Source organism: Equus przewalskii, chromosome X (assembly GCF_037783145.1).
Source record: "Equus przewalskii isolate Varuska chromosome X, EquPr2, whole genome shotgun sequence".
Taxonomy (NCBI): Eukaryota; Metazoa; Chordata; class Mammalia; order Perissodactyla; family Equidae; genus Equus; species Equus przewalskii.
The window spans coordinates 5000412-5021452 of NC_091863.1; the positions used below are offsets into that span (position 1 = coordinate 5000412).

A 21041-nucleotide genomic window follows, 5' to 3' on the forward strand; every position below is an offset into this window, starting at 1 on the left:
CGCCCGCCCAGGAAGGTCCCGCGGCAGGGGTTGTGGGCCGGCCTACCAGCGCGGGTGTGTGACATCACCAAGCCAACGCGGGCGTACTCTCGGCCCCGACTGCTCTATTTAAACCGCTGAACTCAATATGGCGGCGCGCACTCGGCCGCATGACCCGGGTGTCCCGAGTGCGGGTAAGGGACAGAACTTTCTTGACTCCAGTCATGCTGTTTTCCGATACCTAGAGATGCGTTTTCGTCCCTGTGCGCCTTTTAGCGCCGCCTGCGGGCCAGTCCTCACCTGCGAGTCCGCTGACCCTGAACGACTTTCATTTGTTGCGCACCGGAAGTGCTTAGCCCTTTTCAAGTCTGTTTCCGGAAGTGGTTCCTCTTTCCCCACCCTCGGGGCGGTTCAGGTGTAGCTAAGGGCGGGATCCAAAGGCTGGGCTGGGCTGGGTGGTCCGGCAGCTTGTCAAGACCCACCTGTGATTTTTTCCATAAGTACTGTTGGAATGGCGGGACTGTGGCTTTGGGCCCGTTCATCTCAGTGAACCTTAGGCTGTGTGACTTTGAGCATGTCGCATAATCTCTCAGCTTTCCAGGTGACTCAGCTGCAACATGGGATGGTAAAATCCGAGTTGCCACTGAATTGTAAAAGCGCATGTTGCAAAGCGGGCCCTGAACACACAGGCACAGTTTCGTCTGGTCACCACGGCTCTGGACAGACCTGAGAAGCAGCTCTAAATGGTGGCCAAGCCAGCCGACATCCCCATGCAGATTCAACGGACTCAGACAATTTTTTCTCTCCCTTAAACAATGTCTTCCCTGTGTAATCCTAAAAGCAAGCCTGGAGAACTCTCAGATTTCCTGGTTGAAGGTTCTCCAAGTTCCCTTGTTTAAGGACAGATTTACTCTCACTGAATCTACAGAAGAGAATTTGAAAAATGCAAGTGTCTCTACCTTAAGCAAAGCAGAGAGGAAGGGGGAGCTCTTCAGATGACCCTCACCTTGGGCCTTTTCTTTCTCCCTATTTAGAGTGCCAGGCACCTAGGTTCTGGCTGGCAGCACTCTGCAAGTGGGAGCTTTGGATGTGATGACTAAGGAAGAGATGTTGTTTGTCATTCTTATAAATAGCTTTCTGAGACAGCTGATCTGGAAGACAACTGAATGCTTGAGCCCAGCACAACTCCATTACTCTGTGAATTCTTTTCTGCCATTAGGATTTAGTGAAGGGAAGGTGAAGTGCACATCAAGGAAATAGAGAGGGACAAGCTCTTCATTCTTTCATCCTTCCACTGTCCTCTAACTCTGTGGGAGTGTGTGAGCTCCCTGTGACAGCATCCTCCAGGAAGCTTATTAGGAAAGAACAATCCCAGGCCTCATATCAGATCTCCTGAAGCAGAATCTCCATTTTTTTTTTTTCTTGTGAGTGAAATTGGCCCTGAGCTAAGAGCTGTGCCAATCTTCCTCTATTTTATGTAGGACACCGCCACAGCATGGCTTGACAAGCTGTGCTAGGTCTGTGCCTGGGATCTGAACCTGCAAACCCTGGGCTGCCAAACTGGAGCATGCAAACTTAACCACTACACCCGGGCCGGCCCCCAGAATCTCCATTTTAACAGAATCCCCAGGGATTGCCATGTGTACTAAAGTTGGTGGAGCTTTGGTCTAACTCATCGTGGGGCCGTCTGGTTTAAAGTGGTATTGCAGCATTGAAAGTTTAAGGAGAGACAAGGTCCATGAGCCAGAATCTGGTATGGTGGTGGCAGAGTGACTGTTTCCTGTATTTGGGCACTGCCAGCAGCTTGATTCAGAAGACGGATGACAAATTTGTCACCGGGCTGCCTGGATAAACACCAAGACCATGGGATCATTTGCTTAAAGGAAAGGTAAGATCATCCATTGTTACCACACCTGCCGATAAGTGAGATACCACCAAATTTAAGTCTCATGGGAAAGTGTTGAAAAGCCTCCTTAATTTAATTCTTCACACTTCAATCTCTTTCCTCCTTTCTCCCTTCTACCTCGTATCGTATTTACATGCAACTAATTAAAAAGTTCAGCTCCCAAAGGTGAGGAAGAATATCAGATTCATTCACATTTGTCTTTGTAATCTCAGTGCCAAGCATAACACTTGGTGCATAGTATATGATTAATAACTATTTGTTTGGGGTGTTGGATTTGGGTAAATTATTCTTGTGATGTGAGTATGTAGTAATTTAATTATCCTTTAAGAAAAATTTTCGTTTGCCACAACTAGAAGGACCTGCAACTAAGATATGCAACTATGTACAAGGGGGGTTTTGGGGAGATAAAGCAGAAAAAAAAAAGAAAAAGAAAAATTTTCAGTAATTAATTTGCTTGTTTTTGCTTCTCTATTTTGCTTAGTAATTTGGTTCTGAACTGGTTTATTGAGCCGTTTATCAAACATTTATTAAGCATCTATTGTATAACAAACACTGTGCTGGTAACAGGGCATATAAAGTTGACAAGGATTCAGTTCCTCCTCATCGGAGTTGTAGAAGCTAGTGGGCAGGGAGACATCTGATGTATAGTTACAGAGGGGTGATACTGTGCTAGTACAAAGCCACACGCAGGTGCTCTGGGTGTGCACACTGAGCTAGAGGGTGGGAAGCTCTTGGCTCTAGGAGGCACCTACAAGAGCACCTGGCACAAAAACAGAGTCCCCAAGCCTGGCTGCCCTTTTCCCTGTCCCCAGCTTCTTCCCTCAAGGTTTTGTAATGTATCCCATCAAGAAGGAGAAAGGTACAGGAAAAGGGACACTTGTCACACCTCTGCCCCAAGGACAGGGCCTTATCTCAGAATCTCTGAGTCTAATCTCTCTTCCAGTCTACTCTTTTTTTTTTTAAAGATTTTATTTTTTCCTTTTTCTCCCCAAAGCCCCCCCGGTACATAGTTGTGTATTCTTCGTTGTGGGTTCTTCTAGTTGTGGCATGTGGGACGCTGCCTCAGCGTGGTCTGATGAGCAGTGCCATGTCCGCGCCCAGGATTCGAACTAACGAAACACTGGGCCGCCTGCAGCGGAGCGCGCGAACTTAACCACTCGGCCACGGGGCCAGCCCCTCCAGTCTACTCTTTAAGTAGTGTGGTTTTACTTCCCAATCTTGGCCTCTTAGCACGTGTTAATGCCTCTCTGGAGCATGCCATCATTGCCCCTGCCACACCCTCGTCCTCCCTCCTGCTTGCTGGCTCCTCATCTCCATCACCTCCTCCCAGAGTCTTGCCTGCTGATCCTGATGAACTGTAAAGACAAGACGCAGGCACTTTAAATTTCAGGGGAATGTGGCCTCGCTGTTGGAGCACAGCACAGCGCCCTTTCCACAGCGCCATGGAGGTAATGACTCATGTTGGCCTGCCCTCTGTGCCTCCTTGAAGCATCCCCTTGTTTTGAGACCACCGTAGAATTCTGAGAATTCTGTTGCAATGATGGAGCAGAACATCCATCTGAACCTGTAGAGAAAGAGGCTGCATCCCTTCCCACGGATCACAGTCTCTAAGGACAAAGCACAAGCAGTCATCAGTGAACGCCACTACGTGGAGAGGGAGGGAGCCAGCCCCCAAATGAAGGCAGCTTAGAGGGAGTAAGGACTGAGAGAGAGAGAGGGAGAAGCAGGCCTACATGTGGTGGCATTTCTGGAGCCTGTGCATGTAGCTGTACCCATCCCTGACTCACTCCCCCACTGCATTCACCCTTTTCTGTTTGTTTTGCTTAAACTAGTTAGAACTGAGTTTCTAAATCTTGCAAGCAAAACAGTTCTCACTAATATGAGTGCTTTTTCCATTGCACCTGACTGATTTCTCTCTGTAGTCATGCATCGCTTAACGACAGGGACACGTTCTGAGAAATGCTCATTAGGTGATTTTGTCATTATGTGAACATCGTAGAGTGTACTTACACAAACCTGGATGGTATAGCCTACCGCACACCTAGGCTGTATGGTACTGATCTTACGGGACCACCATCGTGTATGCAGTCCATCATTGATCAAAACATCATACGCAGCTCATGACTGTATTAGAAATATGCTAAGAGAATCCACTATGTAAGGAACATTGGGTGAATCCTTTCTAAATGGAAGAATATTTCTTTAAAAAATATGAATTATATATGTAATATATATATTTGTTATATATACATATATATATATAGCTCAAAAGACTGATAATGTCTGAAAACAATTCAAAATAGACATCCTTAAGAAATGTATTTATAGGGGCTGGCCCCGTGGCTGAGTGGTTAAGTTCACACGCTCCGCTTCAACGGCCCAGGGTTTTGCCGGTTCGGATCCTGGGCGTGGACATGGCACCACTCAGTTGAGGCAGTGTCCCACATGCCACAACTAGGAGGACCCACAGCTAAAAATACACAACTATGTGCTGGGGGGATTTGGGGAGAAAAAGGCAGGGAAAAAAAAAAAAAGATTGTCAATGGTTGTTAGCTCAGGTGCCAATCTTTAAAAAAAAAAAAGAAATGTATTTATTTATGATTGGATATATCAGAGAATGCATAATAATCTATAGGTCTTCTTAACATGACATAGAAACTAAATATCAAGTTATGCCTATTAAAGAGAAACATCTTTTAAATGTAACATTTATTTATAAGCTTTATTTTAACATGTGAAAGTTTCCAAATATAATATTATACATTGAGCTGAAAAATAGAGATGTTAAAGATTTTCTTGAGTGTTTCTTTTCTTGTATTAGAATTAATTAATTACAGTGCTTGCAATTGATATTCTATATAAGTGTAAGATAGAACAGATAAGCTTTCAAAATGTTCATACTTAAAAAATATATTTTATAGAAAAGGGGTTCAGATCTTTGGTAGCCAGGTGGTGATGTTGTGGGGTGGTGGTGGGAGTGGGGTACCAAATGCATTATGGAGTCCTAAATATTTTTAAAAGCCCAATAAAAGAAAATCTGTGTTCTCCACCCTGTATACCTTGTTGTAAAACAACTTTGCCCTTGAGCTGGCTGCTCATGGTCCACAATTGTACAGATGGATGGAAATAGTCCTTGTTATCCTTCAAATAATTTTCTTACAGTGGAGGGGATTATTGCAGAAATAATATCGGTGTCAAATAAGTGATATTGTTGAGTGATAAACAGAATGTCAGCTTTGTGCCTTATGCATCATCAAATTCACCAAAATAATCTCTTTTAATTTGCAGTACAGGATTTAATCATTACTGATACTGTTGTCAAAAGAAACACCCTAATTGCTAAAACATCCAATTATCTAATCACCTCAGTTCAAGGACACAAAGTAAGGATTTTGGTCTATTTTGTTTTTGCATCCACTCCTATTTACTGGAATCTTATTATTAATAATTACTGCTTGTTGGCTGTCCATTACATGCCAGTCCTTTATACACATTGTCTCATAAAGCTTTTACAACAATGATGAGAGGTAGGGTGATACAATAGATGAGAATTTAGAGTTAAAACAATTTTCCCACAGCCACACAGAGGCAGAGATTATCAGCCCAGGTCTCCCTAATCCCAGCCTGTACACAGCCTTCCTTCCCTACACTGGTTCAAAGTGAATTCATGAAATGGTAACCTGTTACTAACTGCTGAGCGGTGTGCTATTTGGCCACCATGAGTCTCAGAACCTTGTTATTCCTTCACTTTCGTCAGAATTTATAATTGGTGTTCCTGTTTAGATATTTGTAACTTTACTAAAAAGAAATGATGAAAGTCCTTAATAAATGTGATGTATGTATTTATTTATAGCATTTAGGGAACTTGGTCACATCTGGAAAGGAAAGTAATTCTAGCAATTAATTAAAGCTGCCCTTTCTCCATTTGTCAATTACAGCAGGAACTCTTTTTGATTACTCCTTTTCCTGGAAGCTATGTCATAAAGTAGGTTATTGTAAAGAGAAGGCAATTTCCGTTAGGAGCAATGTCATAGAAGGGGATCAGCGTCATTGACCAAGGTCTTAACGCCAAATAAATCATCTAATCATTTGTCTTCATGCCTTTGCTCACTCTTTAAATAAACCTTATTTAGTGTCTAATATATGACAAAGACTGGACTAGGCATCGGAAAATTAAAAAAAAATCTTAAGTTAAACTGTCCATTTTTAGATCATTGTTTTTTCTTGCTAGAATGTACTTTCACATTTTTCTCTTCTATTAAGCCCTACTTATTCTTCAAGGCCTAAGTCAGACTCAGCTCCTTCGGTATATCCTTTTGGATCACGTTTAACCACCTTCTGTCAATATTAAGCACACCCTCCTCTTGGTTACCATGCATGAGGCATTGTGATAGCATTTATGACCTTTTATTTCCGTTGAGATGCGGTTGCCTCCACTTTCTGTGTTTAGAATTCATTTGGGGCAGGGGCTGTCTTGTACTTGGTTTTCACCAGCATCTAGAAGGTAGCTCAAGCATAGTAAATATCTGTAAGAGATGGGAATCTTTAGTGTGCTTATTTCAAATATCTAACTGGCTTAAGCAAAAATAAATTGATAGTTCAAGTAATCGAGAAATTTAGAGGTAGGGCAGATATGGCTAGATCAGGCACAGGATGGGTGCTGTCAGGCTACCATTGTGCCATTTCCTAATTTTCTCTTCTTAGTTTCATTCTTCAGGCAGGACATCCCTGGAGGCTGCTGGCAGCCCCACATCCTCTTAGCATATCAGTAGAAAAGTTCTTTCATTGCCTACCTCCCAAACTTAGAAAAAGACTCCTGCTGGTTCTGTTTTTATCGCATGCATGTCCCTGGAAGCGTCAGTGTGAACAGCACATTGTGATACAATGATGTGAGCCCATGGTGGGATGAGTGTATGTTATGCAGGCATGGACAAAAATGAATGGAAGCATTGCCAAGTCCAGATGGAGTTAGTTGGGAAGCCTCCCCAGGAAGAGATCTGGCAGTCTAAGTCAACATTTCTCCTACAGTATCCGATAAATATTTGTTGAATTAAACAAGCAAAAATGCAGTTCCAATCTCTATATAAAACATGAAAATTTCCTTTAGTCCTTTAGATATATAAAACTGCATAATACTTATTCATCTGGTGAGCATTCCCCCAAACAAATAAGAACACAACTGTGATGTTTGGTGCATTGAAAAGTTAGTTGTAATATTAGATATGTTTAGATGAACAGTAAATATTGTTTGGCATAAACGTTCAGCATGAAATTCACAATAGTTTTGTCTGGTTTTTTTTGCATTCTATGGGCTATTTGGGATGTTAGAGATGGTACAAGACTCTTGCTCACCAAGTCAGTGTAAAGGGGTGAGAGGTTTCTCTGTGGTAAATTTCCCTGTAGGAAGCTGTGGTACCCAGAGTCATAGCAAGAATCTTATCTTATGCGTAGGGTCAGAAGAATAGATGCTAGTAAATGTTTGTTTTTGACAGCAGTGACAATAATGACAATGCCCTTCTACCAAAAACATTTTGTAGAGTCTTTCCATCATCTCTCACGTCAAAGCATTTTGGAAAAGAGTATAGTCACCATTTAGTGAGTGTCCACTAACGTGTCTCATATTTTGTTTTAAAACCATAAATAAATACACCATTAATACAAACTTTCAAAATTATTCTTTGCAACATGTTCACTAAATTTCTAAGACACAAATGACATAATATCCCAAATTATATAGGTGTGTTCCCTATTTGGAAAACTACAAAATGAACAGGAAAAATGGGTCAGAAGTCTGAAATGGAAGTCAAAGTGAAATTTTGAAAGGATCCAGGCTGACATGTAAAAGACATCTGTAGTTTCAGGATCTCCTATTATGGCTTGAATTCTCAGAAAACTAGCAGCAATGTAGGGGCTATTAGAATGTGATTGTACTAAGGGGCAATATTTTTTGAAATGTATGTACTGATTTGATTTTTCCTGGGGAAAAAAATTCCCAAGTTCTGATGAACTGTCCTAGGTCCCTATAGGCAGATATATTTACAATAATGAAAACATAGGATTCATTCTCTGTGAGTGAAAGAGATGGCAAGTTCAAAGTCATTCCAACAGCATCTGTTGCTTGCGGAAGCCTATCTCCAGATGCACCTGCCTACTATTAGTTTTGCATTCTAAGTTCCCACATGGAAGCCAATCATCCCTATTGATGTTGTCATTTTAAGTACTAAGCTTTCTTTCCAGTACTGTATTTTATTCTCTCTCTCCTCACCTTGGGGGAGCATGACCCCACTCTTAGCATGCTTTTGAAGTGCTGTCTTGAGAAAGTAAACTTGTCACAATATAGTCCTTTGAGTGGCTGCATATTCACATCTCACTTAAAAGGCAACTATAAAGATGGATCACACCCTAAATGTACCGTAAGTTTAACAGTCTCCAGAGGGCTCTTTGTAATTCTGAAATTTAATTTTTCTATATCTTCATGTACACATACTCCAAATTTTAGAAAATTAGGTTGACACCAAAGATGACCACGTTTTTCTAGTTTTATCATAGAAAAAATTCCGATTCTGCAGGGTATAGAAGCATTCATAAGATAACATTTAAAATGTAACTAAACTTAATCTCACCATTCTATGAACATAGGCAGACGTTAAAGGTCATTTTCCTTCTGTTAGAAAAGAAACTAACATAACATTTTGCTTAAAGTTAAAAGAGAGATACCTTTGTAACAACAGAGACAAGCACTTCAGTTCAATGACCCCATTTTTTCTCATACTTAACATCTACCCAAGCTTTATTTTTGTTAGATGTTGACATGTAATTGTTGAAATCATGGGTCGTTTCCTTCATTTACACATTTTTCCTGACATTTGGTTCTTGCCTCATTTTTTTTTTTTACTTTCTATGCTAGAATGTCAAATCATTGTGATACCTTATGCAGCATAAAAACTCTGTATGTGCTTTTTATTTGATTTATATTTCACATTGTTAGAGGGAAGAAATGAAGTCAAATTTTTATTTATTTAATATGCATCTGCATGGTGTTTACTATTAGCCTCTTCTAAGCACCTTAGAAATATCAATGCATTTAATATTCCTAAGAACCCTGTGAGGTTGGTACCTCCAGCAGCGCTCATGTTTTAAGGATGGCTAAACGAGGCACAAAGAGGCTAAGTAACTTTCTCGAGATGACACAGCTGGTCATTCACAGAGCCAGGATTCATTTCCTGACCACTTTCCTATGCTGCCTCCCCAGGGCCAGGGTCAAAAGTCGATGTACATTCACAGGATGTTTACAGCAGTCTTTTTCATACAGACGTTGATAAGTGAAGCGAGAAATGGTCCTGTCCAGCTGTACCTTCCCAGGAGTTGTAGAGGCTTATCCTCTACCCAGCCATCAAACATTGGAATTCTCAAGACTTAGACTTGGGGTCTCTTCCCTTCTCTCTCTACATGTTCAGACTAGGTGACACCATTCATGCCCAAAGCTTTGATGCAGCCCCTAGGCCTATGGACTCCACATCAGCTGGTGTGATGGCATGAGGACTACTAATTTGGATTGGCTACCTATGGATGAAGGGAACTCAGGATGTAATTTAGGGAAAGTCCCTACCTAAGCGAAGGAGAAAAACCCATCCGTCCCACTAGCACAGTTGAGGATCGGGAGGAGGAAGGAGGAACACAGAGAGAAAACCAGCATGCTAATTCTTCCACTTCTCATGGTTGAGGGGAGGGGGCTTGTAGACACCTGCAGAGATAAGGGCACGCCCACTCTCCCAGATATAGCCTTGGGAAGCTCGGATACCCTAGTGCGGTGGTTCTTAATTCTGCTGCTTTTGATTAATCTGGGATGGAGCTCAGCCATCAATATTAGGAAACAAACAAACAAACTCCCAGCTGACTCTAATGTGTTGAGAACCACAATTCCTGGAGAAGTTTTCAGTTTGGCCAATGTGGTAGTAGAGACATAATGCAGGTTTGGGAGAGGGAGGTGCCTAGATAGAGAAGCTGAGCTAAAATAAGCCTCAGGCTGGTTATCAGGGGATCTAGAAGATTCTGCACAGCCTGACAAGCAGTCATAGAGAGACTGTGGGATTCAGGGCCGCCCTGAGATTGGGATACAGAACCTGCAGTCTTGGTAGAATTTGAGAACCGAGGCAAAAGACCAGGACCGTGGACTCTAGCATCAGGAACAAACCTGGCAGTCCACAATGCCAGATGACATCTCAGTGAATGCCAGTCCAGGAACCGAGCCAGGCCAACAGAGACCAGCACAGGGCCTGTTTGCTACTTGATCAGAAGTCCCACCTCCACCTGTGCCACAATGTCCCAGGAACAGTGCTGGATACCCAGTCTGCAGGGTCGAATGCAAAAGGAAAATGCAAGGACCCTTGTTCAAAAAGCAGGGGGGAGAAAGTGCCACTAAAAGCTTTTTCTTTACTTCCATGGTCTGTCTCTCTCAACTTGTCATAGAGTTTGTTATCTGCTATTTCATGCCTTTCAAAGTAAAGAAAAATTAAAATTTTAAATTATTGGCATGAATTTTACCATTCATGTTGACATTGCATAATGCCCTTTTCGGAGAGAAATATCAGACCATTTAATTAGGATCTAGAATCCCCCAAATCACACAATTCATAACTTGTAGCTCATACATGTATATATGTTTTGTTTTTACCAGAACAGTGAGGATGCTGTGCAGAACTAACCCACTGTATTCATTTCACTCCTCCATATGCACACATTTCACCAACACTCTCTACCTGATGAACACAGAAGGACTGAAAGGAAAAGGGACTATGAGTTACTCTATCTTTTGCTTTTCTTCGTGTCATCACTTTCAGCTTAAGTAGTTGGATAATACAGGGAAGTGACATGAGGAAGAAAGGGTGTAATAGGGTTCTATATTGGTTGTTTGTGTTTGTTACTACACCCGTTCCTTCCTTCTGCATTTGAAGAAAGTTCTGGTTGGGCCAAGATAACATGTCCTCTTGAAGCTAGCAGTGCCCCTGCTGACTCAGTCCTAGATGTAACTTACCTTGTGCTTGCTTTCAGATTAGCTGATCTTACACACATTGCGGGTCTACCCTAATACTGTGCTCATGGGGCATTGCAGACCCTGTACATGAAAGGGGTGGCAAGGAAAAGCAGATATGCACATTGCATATGTCCCCTCTGCTCATTCTTGTGTATACGTTAGTGTCCCTTTGAACTTCACTTATAAAACACAAGTTCAAAGATAAAATTATTACGAATTTCAAGATGTCAGCAGCAGAGTATTAAACTAAGTGTTGGGTCCTTCTGAGCCTAGGGCCCACCAAACCAGCCCTGCTTAGAAGTATTCTCCCTGGGACCGGCCTCGTGGCTCAGCGATTAAGTTCATGTGCTCCCCGTCGGTGGCCCAGGGTTCACCGGTTCAGATCCCAGGTGCAGACCTACGTACCAGTTATCAAGCCATGCTGTGGCAGGTGTCCCACATATAAAATAGAGAGAGAGATGGGCACAGATATTAGCTCAAGGCCAATCTTCCTCAGCAAAAAAAAAAAAAAAAGGATTGGCAGTGGATGTTAGTTCAGAGCTAATCTTCCTCAAAGAAAAGAAAAGAATGGAAAGAAAAAAATAAATATTCTCCCATATACCCAGATATTATCTTGGAGGAAAAGGGGAGAGAAGAAATTTTCTACTGTGCCTGGAATGTCATAGCAGAAATCATATGTCTTGATTATTGGATTCTACTTATAAAATGAAAAAATAATTAACTCTTTTTTTAAAAAAAGTATGTTCCTAAGATTCATTGCCTTAGTTAAGACTCCCTTGGTTGCTGAGAGAAAAGGCAAAAATCATTGTATGTGGATAAAAAAATTGTTAGAATGTAGAACCCAGGTAGGGATGGAAGCCTGGAGGATTGGCCTAGGAGGTGGAAAGCCTTCAGAAACCGTGCTTCTGCTTTGGATTTCCTGGGTCTTGTGGATTCTTATCTAGCATCTCTTATTTCCCTTTCCTCTCAGGAGATCTGCTTTCTCTGATTCTCAAGGTGCATGTGACCAAGTGTGGGAGCCCCTCAGTTCAGCCAAACAGCACAAAGAATGTAGCATCTCTTTCCCCCTAAGCCATATTTCTGGTCGGGAAAAGATGTGATTGGCCAGATGTGTATCAGGATCCATTCCTGGTCCAACCAATGATGAATGACTAGGGGTGGGTGCCAAGGCCTGGAAGCTCATGGGCTGGACAAATACTCCTGAGTTTTCTGCTGCACTTCTTGTACTTGATTAAATGTCCTGTGCTTATGTTTTTTATAGAACAATAATTAATAATAATCAGGTCACAGTTACTGAGCCCATACTGTGCCAGAGTCTTTGCTGGTCATGTTCTGTTTCCTCATCGCAGTCTCCACAATAAACGCTCTGAAGGAGGTAAAGAAAGTGGCTTCACACACATTAAGACACTTTCCCCTGATGACCTGGCCAATAAGGGAGCAAAGGAAGGAATCCCAGGTTCATCAGCACTCAGAGCTGTACTCTTAAATGCATTATGGGAAACAATCAACAAAGGCTGGTTATAGTATGTACTCTGTTGAGAGACTGTGATCATTATCCATTTCCCCATGGTTATTTGTTGACTGCTCTTGCAGTTGAGAAAACTTCTGATCCTTGATTTTATTCAAGGAACCCAATTAAAAGGATAGCAGTTAAGCACAGCAGATTCTCAGAAATATTTGCCCTTTGTTAATGAGTGGCTTTCAGAAGAGTGGTCATCTGTCCTCTGAGATGATGTGCATAATCCCACAAAAATTGATGCCAGATGGATCCGACCTGCCTGCGCAAATAGGTTTCCTCCGTCTTCGAGATGTTTTTTGTCTATAACTATTTCCAGCGTGCCCCCTGCTGGCTCATGGGAACTGGACATCGCAAATCACAGAGGATGCTGCCAGCCGGAAGCCCCAATTCCCAGGGTTGAGAGAACCTAGGAGGTCTCGCTGTCATGTGGCCTTAGTCCAGTTAGAAACCAGATAACCCTCCACTATCTGCATTTTACTTTTCCCAGATCACCTCTAGAGAGAAGCGGAAAGTTTTCAAATCAAATTTTTATCATCTACTTGAATCTACACGTGCTGCACTGAAAGGACGGCTTTGTGTTGCTTACTTGAGTCATGACCGAAATCTCGATATAAAATTAAATATATAAACATCTAAGAGAGGATAACTTAGATTAATGATGGTCATTTTTGGCTCTCTCTTTCCTTCTTTACCTTTACTCTGTGGAATTCTTATTGATTTCAGAGATAGATGAATTAGATTCTGTCCTGAATAAAAGTCAAATGGGTATAGAGTATAGTTGCTTGTTTAGACTGTTTTTTTTTAATTTTTTTATTTTTATTTTTTTATTAATGTTATGATAGATTACAACCTTGTGAGATTTCAGTTGTACATTTTTGTTAGTCATGTTGTGGGTACACCACTTCCCCCTCTGTGCCCTCCCCCCACCCCCCCTTTTCCCTGGTAACCACCGATCAGATCTCCTTATCAGTATACTAATTTCCACCTATGAGTGGAGTCATATAGAGTTCGTCTTTCTCTGACTGGCTTATTTCGCTTAACATAATACCCTCGAGGTCCATCCACGTTGTTGTGAATGGGCCAATTTTGTCTTTTTTTATGGCTGAGTAGTATTCCATTGTGTATATATACCACATATTCTTTATCCAATCATCAGTTTCTGGGCATGTAGGCTGGTTCCACGTCTTGGCTATTGTAAATAATGCTGCGATGAACATAGGGGTGCAACGGACTCTTGAGATTTCTGATATCAGGTTCTTAGGATAGATACCCAGTAATGGGATGGCTGGGTCATAGGGTATTTCCATTTTTAACTTTTTGAGAAATCTCCATACTGTTTTCCATAGTGGCTGTACCAGTTTGCATTCCCACCAACAGTGTATGAGGGTTCCTTTTTCTCCACAACCTCTCCAACATTTGTCACTCTTGGTTTTGGATGTTTTTGCCAATCTAACGGGTGTAAGGTGATATCTTAGTGTAGTTTTGATTTGCATTTCCCTGATGATTAGCGATGATGAACATCTTTTCATGTGTCTATTGGCCATATTCATATCTTCTTTTGAGAAATGTCTGTTCATGTCCTCTGCCCATTTTTTGATCGGGTTGTTTGTTTTTTTGTTGTTAAGCAGTGTGAGTTCTTTGTATATTATGGAGATTAACCCTTTGTCGGATAAGTGGCTTGTAAATATTTTTTTCCAATTAGTGAGCTGTTTTTTTGTTTCAATCCTGTTTTCCCTTGCCTTGAAGAAGCTCTTTAGTCTGATGAAGTCCCATTTGTTTATTCTTTCTATTGTTTCCCTCAACTGAGGAGTTACAGTGTCCGAAAAGATTCTTTTGAAACTGATGTCAAAGAGTGTACTGCCTATATTCTCTTCCAAAAGACTTATTGTCTCAGGCCTAATCTTTAGGTCTTTGATCCATTTTGAGTTTATTTTGGTGTGTGGTGAAAAAGACTGGTCAATTTTCAATCTTTTGCATGTGGCTGTCCAGTTTTCCCAGCACCATTTGTTGATTGTTTAGACTGTTTTTAATGTTTATTTTTATTTAAAATGTAAATAGCCATTACTTTACTAAGTCCACTTTATGAGCTCATTTTTTTAGTGAAGAAAACTAAATTTAAAAAATAAGCATAAGATAATTTCTATGTTAACTAGGATAATTATCTGTTCATCAGCTCTCATAATTAGAGCTACTGCTAGCATAACCTCTAGGACGTGAAAATAGGTTTTAAAACTATGTGTGTAGATGTGTGCACACACTTAAAGGGGAATAATTATTTCACAAAAAAGTGTAAATTCTTCTGTTAGAATTTAGTTTTTTAAGAAATAAAATATTTTTCTTATTTCCAAAGAAACACATATTCGTCATAGAAAATCTAGAGAATACAAACAAATACAAATTTAGAGAAACAAAACGTTGACTACCCATGTAAAATTAATGTGCATGATATATATCACATACACATAAGTAAATACGATGTGTAATTTGCTTTTAGAGATTTCTGTCCTAAATTTTAATACAAAGCATTATATAAAAAGCCATCAGGGTGAGAGGACCTAACCAGGTAACTGCCAATAACTTAATTGATTATATAGTCAATGACCTAATATTTTTAAATGTACGTTGGACTCCTTTTTGCATATCTTGCTTCCAGACATCTTATCAATAACCCAGACTCAGGAATATCATTTTAGCACGTAATGATGCCCACTTGTGAATGATAAGAGGACAAAGATTATATTAGATATTGATGTTTGATTATTTACTAGGGTTTGTCACCACCTAAATGACATCTTCCCACCAGTTTTAACAACCAAGCTGCTTGAATTTGTGTGTTAATAAATGTATAAATTATGACATGCCATGGGCCTCAATGGTAGAAGTATTTAATGCATGAAGAGCAAGGATGTCTATAAAGTAATATGATAGATTGTTTTTAAACACACCTATGAGAACTCATACTTTCAGGTATTGGAAGTATTTTATTCAACATCGTCATGTTAAGAGCTTATGAATTGCCTCCATTATCTATGACTGTATTTCTCTGAATGTATTCACCCAGCACTATTGATGGTGAGTGCTCTGTGTGCTAGCATTTTCACAGGCCCTGTGGATGCCATAATGAATGAGACAGGTAGGCTGCCACCTACTGAGGGAGAAAGATGATGCAAGCTGTTGTAAGACAGGAGCTTAAGCCTTTAATGGAGGGTGGCACAGGGTAATATGGGATCCTACCCTCCCCAGTCCCTGGGGTCAGGTCTTCTGTAAAAACAACAGGACTCTAAGCTGAATACTGGCTAATGGAACTCCAGGGTATGGGTGAAGAATTTAGAAAGCGTGTTAATCGGAACGAGATCATAGTCGGGAAAAGGAGAGAGCTCTTTTGGAATTGTCTTCAAAGGTTTAGGATATTATATTGACTAACCCATAGAGAGGCAAATGATAAACATTTGATGTAAATTGGATTCTTTTTCTCTAGGCTACAGTCAAGACAGTGAATGCCTGCTAGTTCAGTAGAGTAGTAGAGTCTAATTACCTTTTAAAAGCCCCAGGATTTAGCAGAGGGAATGGCATGCAGTAGGTGCTCAAAGAATGCTTGCTGATAATCGACTACAAGAGGTCTGACAAAATGGTTGATGCACAACTGGAAAATTCTAGGTCTCGTTTAAAACCAGGTAAGTCTGGGTGCTGAGACTGATTTTTTTGTGTAGCTAATTTATTATATTGCTTCCAGGAGCTCGTCAGCGATATGAGACTCATTTGAACAAGAGTCCAGGCTACCACATCATACCAAATGTGCCTTGAATAGTCAGGGTGAGTACTTTGATAAGGACCGTATGTATGTATTTGGGTTTTAAACTTCAGATACATTTGTTTAAGTCCAATCAGTCCGATTTAAAATTACTCAGTTTGCATGTGCATTGATACATTTACATACATACACATACTCACAGACTAGAAGTTTAATTGACTTGGCTTGAGATAAGTCAGCATTTGTTTTTCCTGGTTCATGCAGACCATCTAGTTCAAATCCAGGCTATACCACTTATAGATTTGTGATTTTGGGAAGGTTACTGAACCTCTCTGTTCCTAAATTCCTTAGTCTATACATTATGGATAATGACTACACCTAAATTATAGAATGTGTATGAGACTAAATGATTAATATATGTAAGGAGCATAGAATACTGTTTGTCACATCGTAAGAACTGTTTATCATATTGTTATTATCCTAAACCATAGCACTATTAACATTAAAAACATTTAATTTACCAGATCAAAATAATCTATAAGATGTTTGTTAATATATACAAGAAGATAATGATTATACTTAAAATTATAAATGTTTCTGAAGCCAAATGAGTTAATATATGCAAAGAGCATAGAATACTATTTGTCACCATAATAATATTAATATTAAAAACAGATTACTAGATCAAACTAATATTTTAAAATAGTTTACCATTTAGCATGAAGCTTTTGATTATTTTTAATGTTTTAAATATGTTGGAAAATATGAATTACTAAAATGAGAATGAAATTAAATGGTTAAAATAGAAAAACCTTAATTTAGAATACCTTTTCTCTCTTTAGATGAAAAATATACCCTCAAGAAATCCAATTCCTTGAAACTGAATACATTTTAAAATTCTAATTCATTTTTCTTGCAACTTATAGATCTGGCATTATTAAAATATTCATATCTTTGAGCTAATGTGGCATAACAAATTTAATTTGCAAAACAAAGATGATATGAATAGAACATGATCCATAATCACTTTTTTTCCTTAAGCTGCATGTTGTAGGCACTCCATTAGAAAGATAGACGTCAGCCAATTTTATAACTCCACAGAACTTTCTAAATCAATAAACTCTTAGAAACTCATAAAATAATAGAATTTTGGAACAAAACACTTCCTCAGAATTTATCTTTTTCATTGTTTCCCAGTTGAGTAGGTACAACCCCACTGCCCTTGGCAAGGTTGTTTGAAATGTATGAGGGTGCTTTGGGCTGTTATTTTTCGGCCGGCCGGGAAGTCCTCACAGCACCGTGTAACCTGATATCTGTGAAAGGGTGGGGGAGCGGAGGAGGACTAGGTGGGAAGAGCCACAGATTGCATTGCTGGTCCACGGGGAGCTCCAGTGCAAAGATTGCCCCATAGAGTAGCAGTACATTGGGCAGAAACGGCCAGACCGTAGTGCTGATGACCATATTCCACCACTGGCTGGCAGCTTCCCCAAGAAGAGTGTGGCCTCAATTTGAACACGGCAGCGGATCCTCAGGTGCTGCAGTTGGAGGCAGCCTGCCAACTGCACTCCTTGCAGCTGACCAACAACTTCTTTCTGGAAGGCAGATCCAAGCAGCACATCCCCAAGGCTGCTAGTCACCCATGTTTCTAAATCCAGCTGAGCATCTTCCCAGAGTCTGATTGTTTACTGTATAGACCAAGGAGGACCAGAGTTCAATGGTAGTACCTTTCTGGGGTGTCTGGTTGCATATGGGGTGTTATTTGAAGGTTATTCATGTTTCACTTTGTTTTTTTGGGAGATTGTGTGGGAAGAGGGTAAAGATTAGCTCAAAAGGTTTTATTGTAATTAAGCTTGTCTATTTGAAGGACCATTTACTCTGCCTATAACAGGGATTATTATTATTAATTCTAGTCGTAGGAGTAGTTATGGTAATAAAGGGAGCGGGAAGAGGAGAAGAAGAGTAATAGTAGTAATAATAATTAATAATAATAATGTTAATATTTATTGGGTATAGTGCTAAGGCCTGCCATGTAAAATCTCATGCAATACTTAACAACACTACAAAGCAAGTATCAGTATTGTTCTGATTTTGGAGATAATATATAGAGAGGTTAAGCAACTCATCTGAGCTCATCAAGCTAATAAGGATCAACGTGGAGTTCAAACCTATGTAGTAGGAATCCCATGCACCTGCTGCTGTCTGCTACAGTTTACAGTCAAGACATGGGCTTGACTGTTCCATGTGCTCATTGTGTATATGACTTGTAACAATATATTTAACCTTTTAAGCCTCAATTTCCTCACCTATGGAAAGTCAATAATAATAATAACCAACCCGACTTTCTTATGGGGTTAATGTGAGGAAAAAATCCCCATGATGTTGAGAAAGTGTTTGGTAAACTGTAAACTCTTCATAAATGTTGGTTATTATCTTACTGGCATTAAAGATTTTGTGTTCTAGAAATGAGAGTAGTGTGCACTTATATAACTGACAATAGCAAGTACTGTAAATTTATTCTCAGGAATTATGATCCCAGAATTTGAGAGCTGGAAAAGGCTTTGGAGATTATGCAGTTCAGTGCTTCTCAACCCAGATGCACATTTATATCACTTGGGGGAGCTTTAAAAAATTTTGATGCCCGAGATTCACTCCACTTTCAGAAATTTTATTTAATTGGTCTGGAGTAGGGGTTAGGCATCTAAGTATACATATATAGATAAGCATCTGTATTTATCCATGTAAATGTGTGTATGTGCATATAGGCTTATGTATGTGCTTTTGTGTGTGTGTGTATTCTCCCAAGATGATACTAATGTGTAGTCGGGGCAAAAATGACTGAATTGGACCAACAAACTTCTTTCCGATAATTGGAGTAACCACGTGTTTACCTTGGACAGTTCCTCCGTAGCCCATCTGATTAGCCCGTCCCCTTTCACTCTCAGGTGTTGCGGTTTGGGTGATAAATTATGTTGTCTTCCAGTTGATGAGGAACTTTGGGAGGCTCTTTTCCTGCTACAAAGGAGCTGAGTGTAGTGTCCGCTCTGGGCTTTCAGGGAGTGCTTTAGAGTCCTGTTGGACACCATGCAAGTAAGCAGGATGCTGCATGAGATTCTTAAGCTGAGAGAATTTCCTAATTTTTCTGTGATGAAAAGACCTCTTTTTTTTCCCTTTTCTTCTTCTCCCCAAAGCCCCCCAGTTGTATTCTAGTTGTGAGTGCCTCCGATTGTGCTATGTGGGACACCACCTCAGCATGGCCTGACGAGCGGTGCCATGTCCACACCCAGGATCCGAACCGGTGAAACCCTGGGCCACTGAAGCAGAGCGTGCGAACTTAACCACTCAGCTACGGGGCCGGCCCCAATCAATATGTTTTAATGACTCTACTGCAGATGCTGAAACAGTCATACTCATCGAAGTTCATTTTGAGTCAATCAGATCAGTGTGGAATGTCTTTCAACATGGAAATGGCCAAAGCTTCATGGATGCACTTTCTGGAATAACGTGATCATGAGCTCAACCAAGGATGACCTATTGCAAAGATTTTAAGAAGTCCTAGAAAATTCTGGCTCAATATCTGGGTGACAGTCACAGCATGCATAAAAAATGAAAGTGAATCGCTACTGCCACTGTCACCTACTTAGAATGCCTCATCAGTGACGGCCCTTTTCAAAGAGGCTGTTCAGTTGTCAACTCCAAAATATAGGAACTCTCAGCCTTCCTGAGTCCATTAGACTTTCTGTTTTTCTTTTATGAAGGGATCCATTTCTGAGTCACTGTGTCACGTTCATGGTAAAGAAAAAGAGCAGTATGTATAGAGAGTTGGACTCCTGAACAGGAAGGTGCCTTTTGTGATATCAAGCAGTTACTGGTTTCCCTGTGTGGGTCCAAAAGAGTCTGTACCACCTGGCTGGGTTCAGTTGTGCCTATCCATAAAGCGCCAGATGGCCCCCAGACGCCAGCCTTGCTTACTCATCAAAAGCGGTGTCATCTCTATACCAGCATGATGCACACATTGATAAAGTTATGCGGTTATCAGGGGACTGGGGACATTGTATAAACACACCAGCTTCTACGCCTTTACCATTCATAATGTTTGCAGACCACTTTGGGGATTTTTCTCCAAGGATAAATCAACCCCTTTAATCTTGGTATCAGCCATACATCACTGAGGTATTTCGCTCTGTTGTTTTTTCGGTTTACAAGATGAATGAAATGCTTCCTTTTGGATCTCCAGCCAGCATATGATGCAAGAACCACTTGGCAACCTCAGACTCCTGGGAGCCCCATTACACAGCTAGCTCTCTGACTCCCAAACCATCAACATTGTTGTTTTTAATTAATAGAGACTTGGAACTACATTTCTGTTCAAAAACCAGATTTTAGAGAAAAATCTCCCTGAAATTAGCCCTGGGCAAGGTCCAGAATTGACTAACCCACCTCGCATTTCTTCAGAGATCTTTTCTTCGCCTTTCTGCTTGAAGAAGGGGAGTGATATCCACTGGTCTCCACCACCCCCTGTAAAGAAAATCTTGCAAATAACTCACTTTACAATTTACCAATAGCAGTAGCTATTTCATATGACTTGAATAAAGGTGATTATATTTCTGTTTTTCAAAATAAATTTCATCTGAATAATCTTTATTCCATTATTTCTGTATTTCAGTCCTTCATATTTTTTAATCACAAAAAAATGTTGCATTTTAGATTCAGGTGGTTCTGCCATTGTCCAGTTCTAATTTTCCAAACAGACATTTCTGAGATGATTAAAAAAAAGTCATACATTTTGGCTTTTGCACAAGCAATTGAATTACATTTCCCAAGAATAAAACTTTTTTTCAATAAAATCTATACT

The 21041-nt window shown here is 40.4% G+C and overlaps 1 protein-coding gene and 1 long non-coding RNA gene across 11 annotated transcripts in view; one reads left to right on the top strand and one right to left on the bottom strand.

Moving 5' to 3' along the window:
* The window catches only part of PNPLA4 (patatin like phospholipase domain containing 4), a 134034-nt gene extending 133697 nt beyond the window's left edge, over positions 1–337 (bottom strand). For 4 of the 10 annotated variants that reach the window (XR_011536098.1, XR_011536100.1, XM_070605442.1 and 1 more), the window contains exon 1: positions 47–316. Coding sequence is in view for 3 of the 10 variants with exons in the window: in XM_008538777.2 (XP_008536999.1) it covers positions 280–311 (32 nt within the window). In the remaining 7 variants the exon portion in view is untranslated. Of the gene's footprint in view, positions 1–46 lie in introns of all 10 variants that reach the window. The other 6 variants (XR_011536094.1, XM_008538777.2, XM_008538784.2 and 3 more) reach the window with 3 other exon arrangements.
* Positions 59–20830, top strand: LOC103563417 (uncharacterized). Its single transcript, XR_547876.2, has 3 exons — positions 59–1867; positions 16172–16251; positions 19378–20830. It is a non-coding gene; the product is annotated as an uncharacterized lncRNA (long non-coding RNA).
* Positions 20831–21041: the final 211 nt, after the last annotated feature.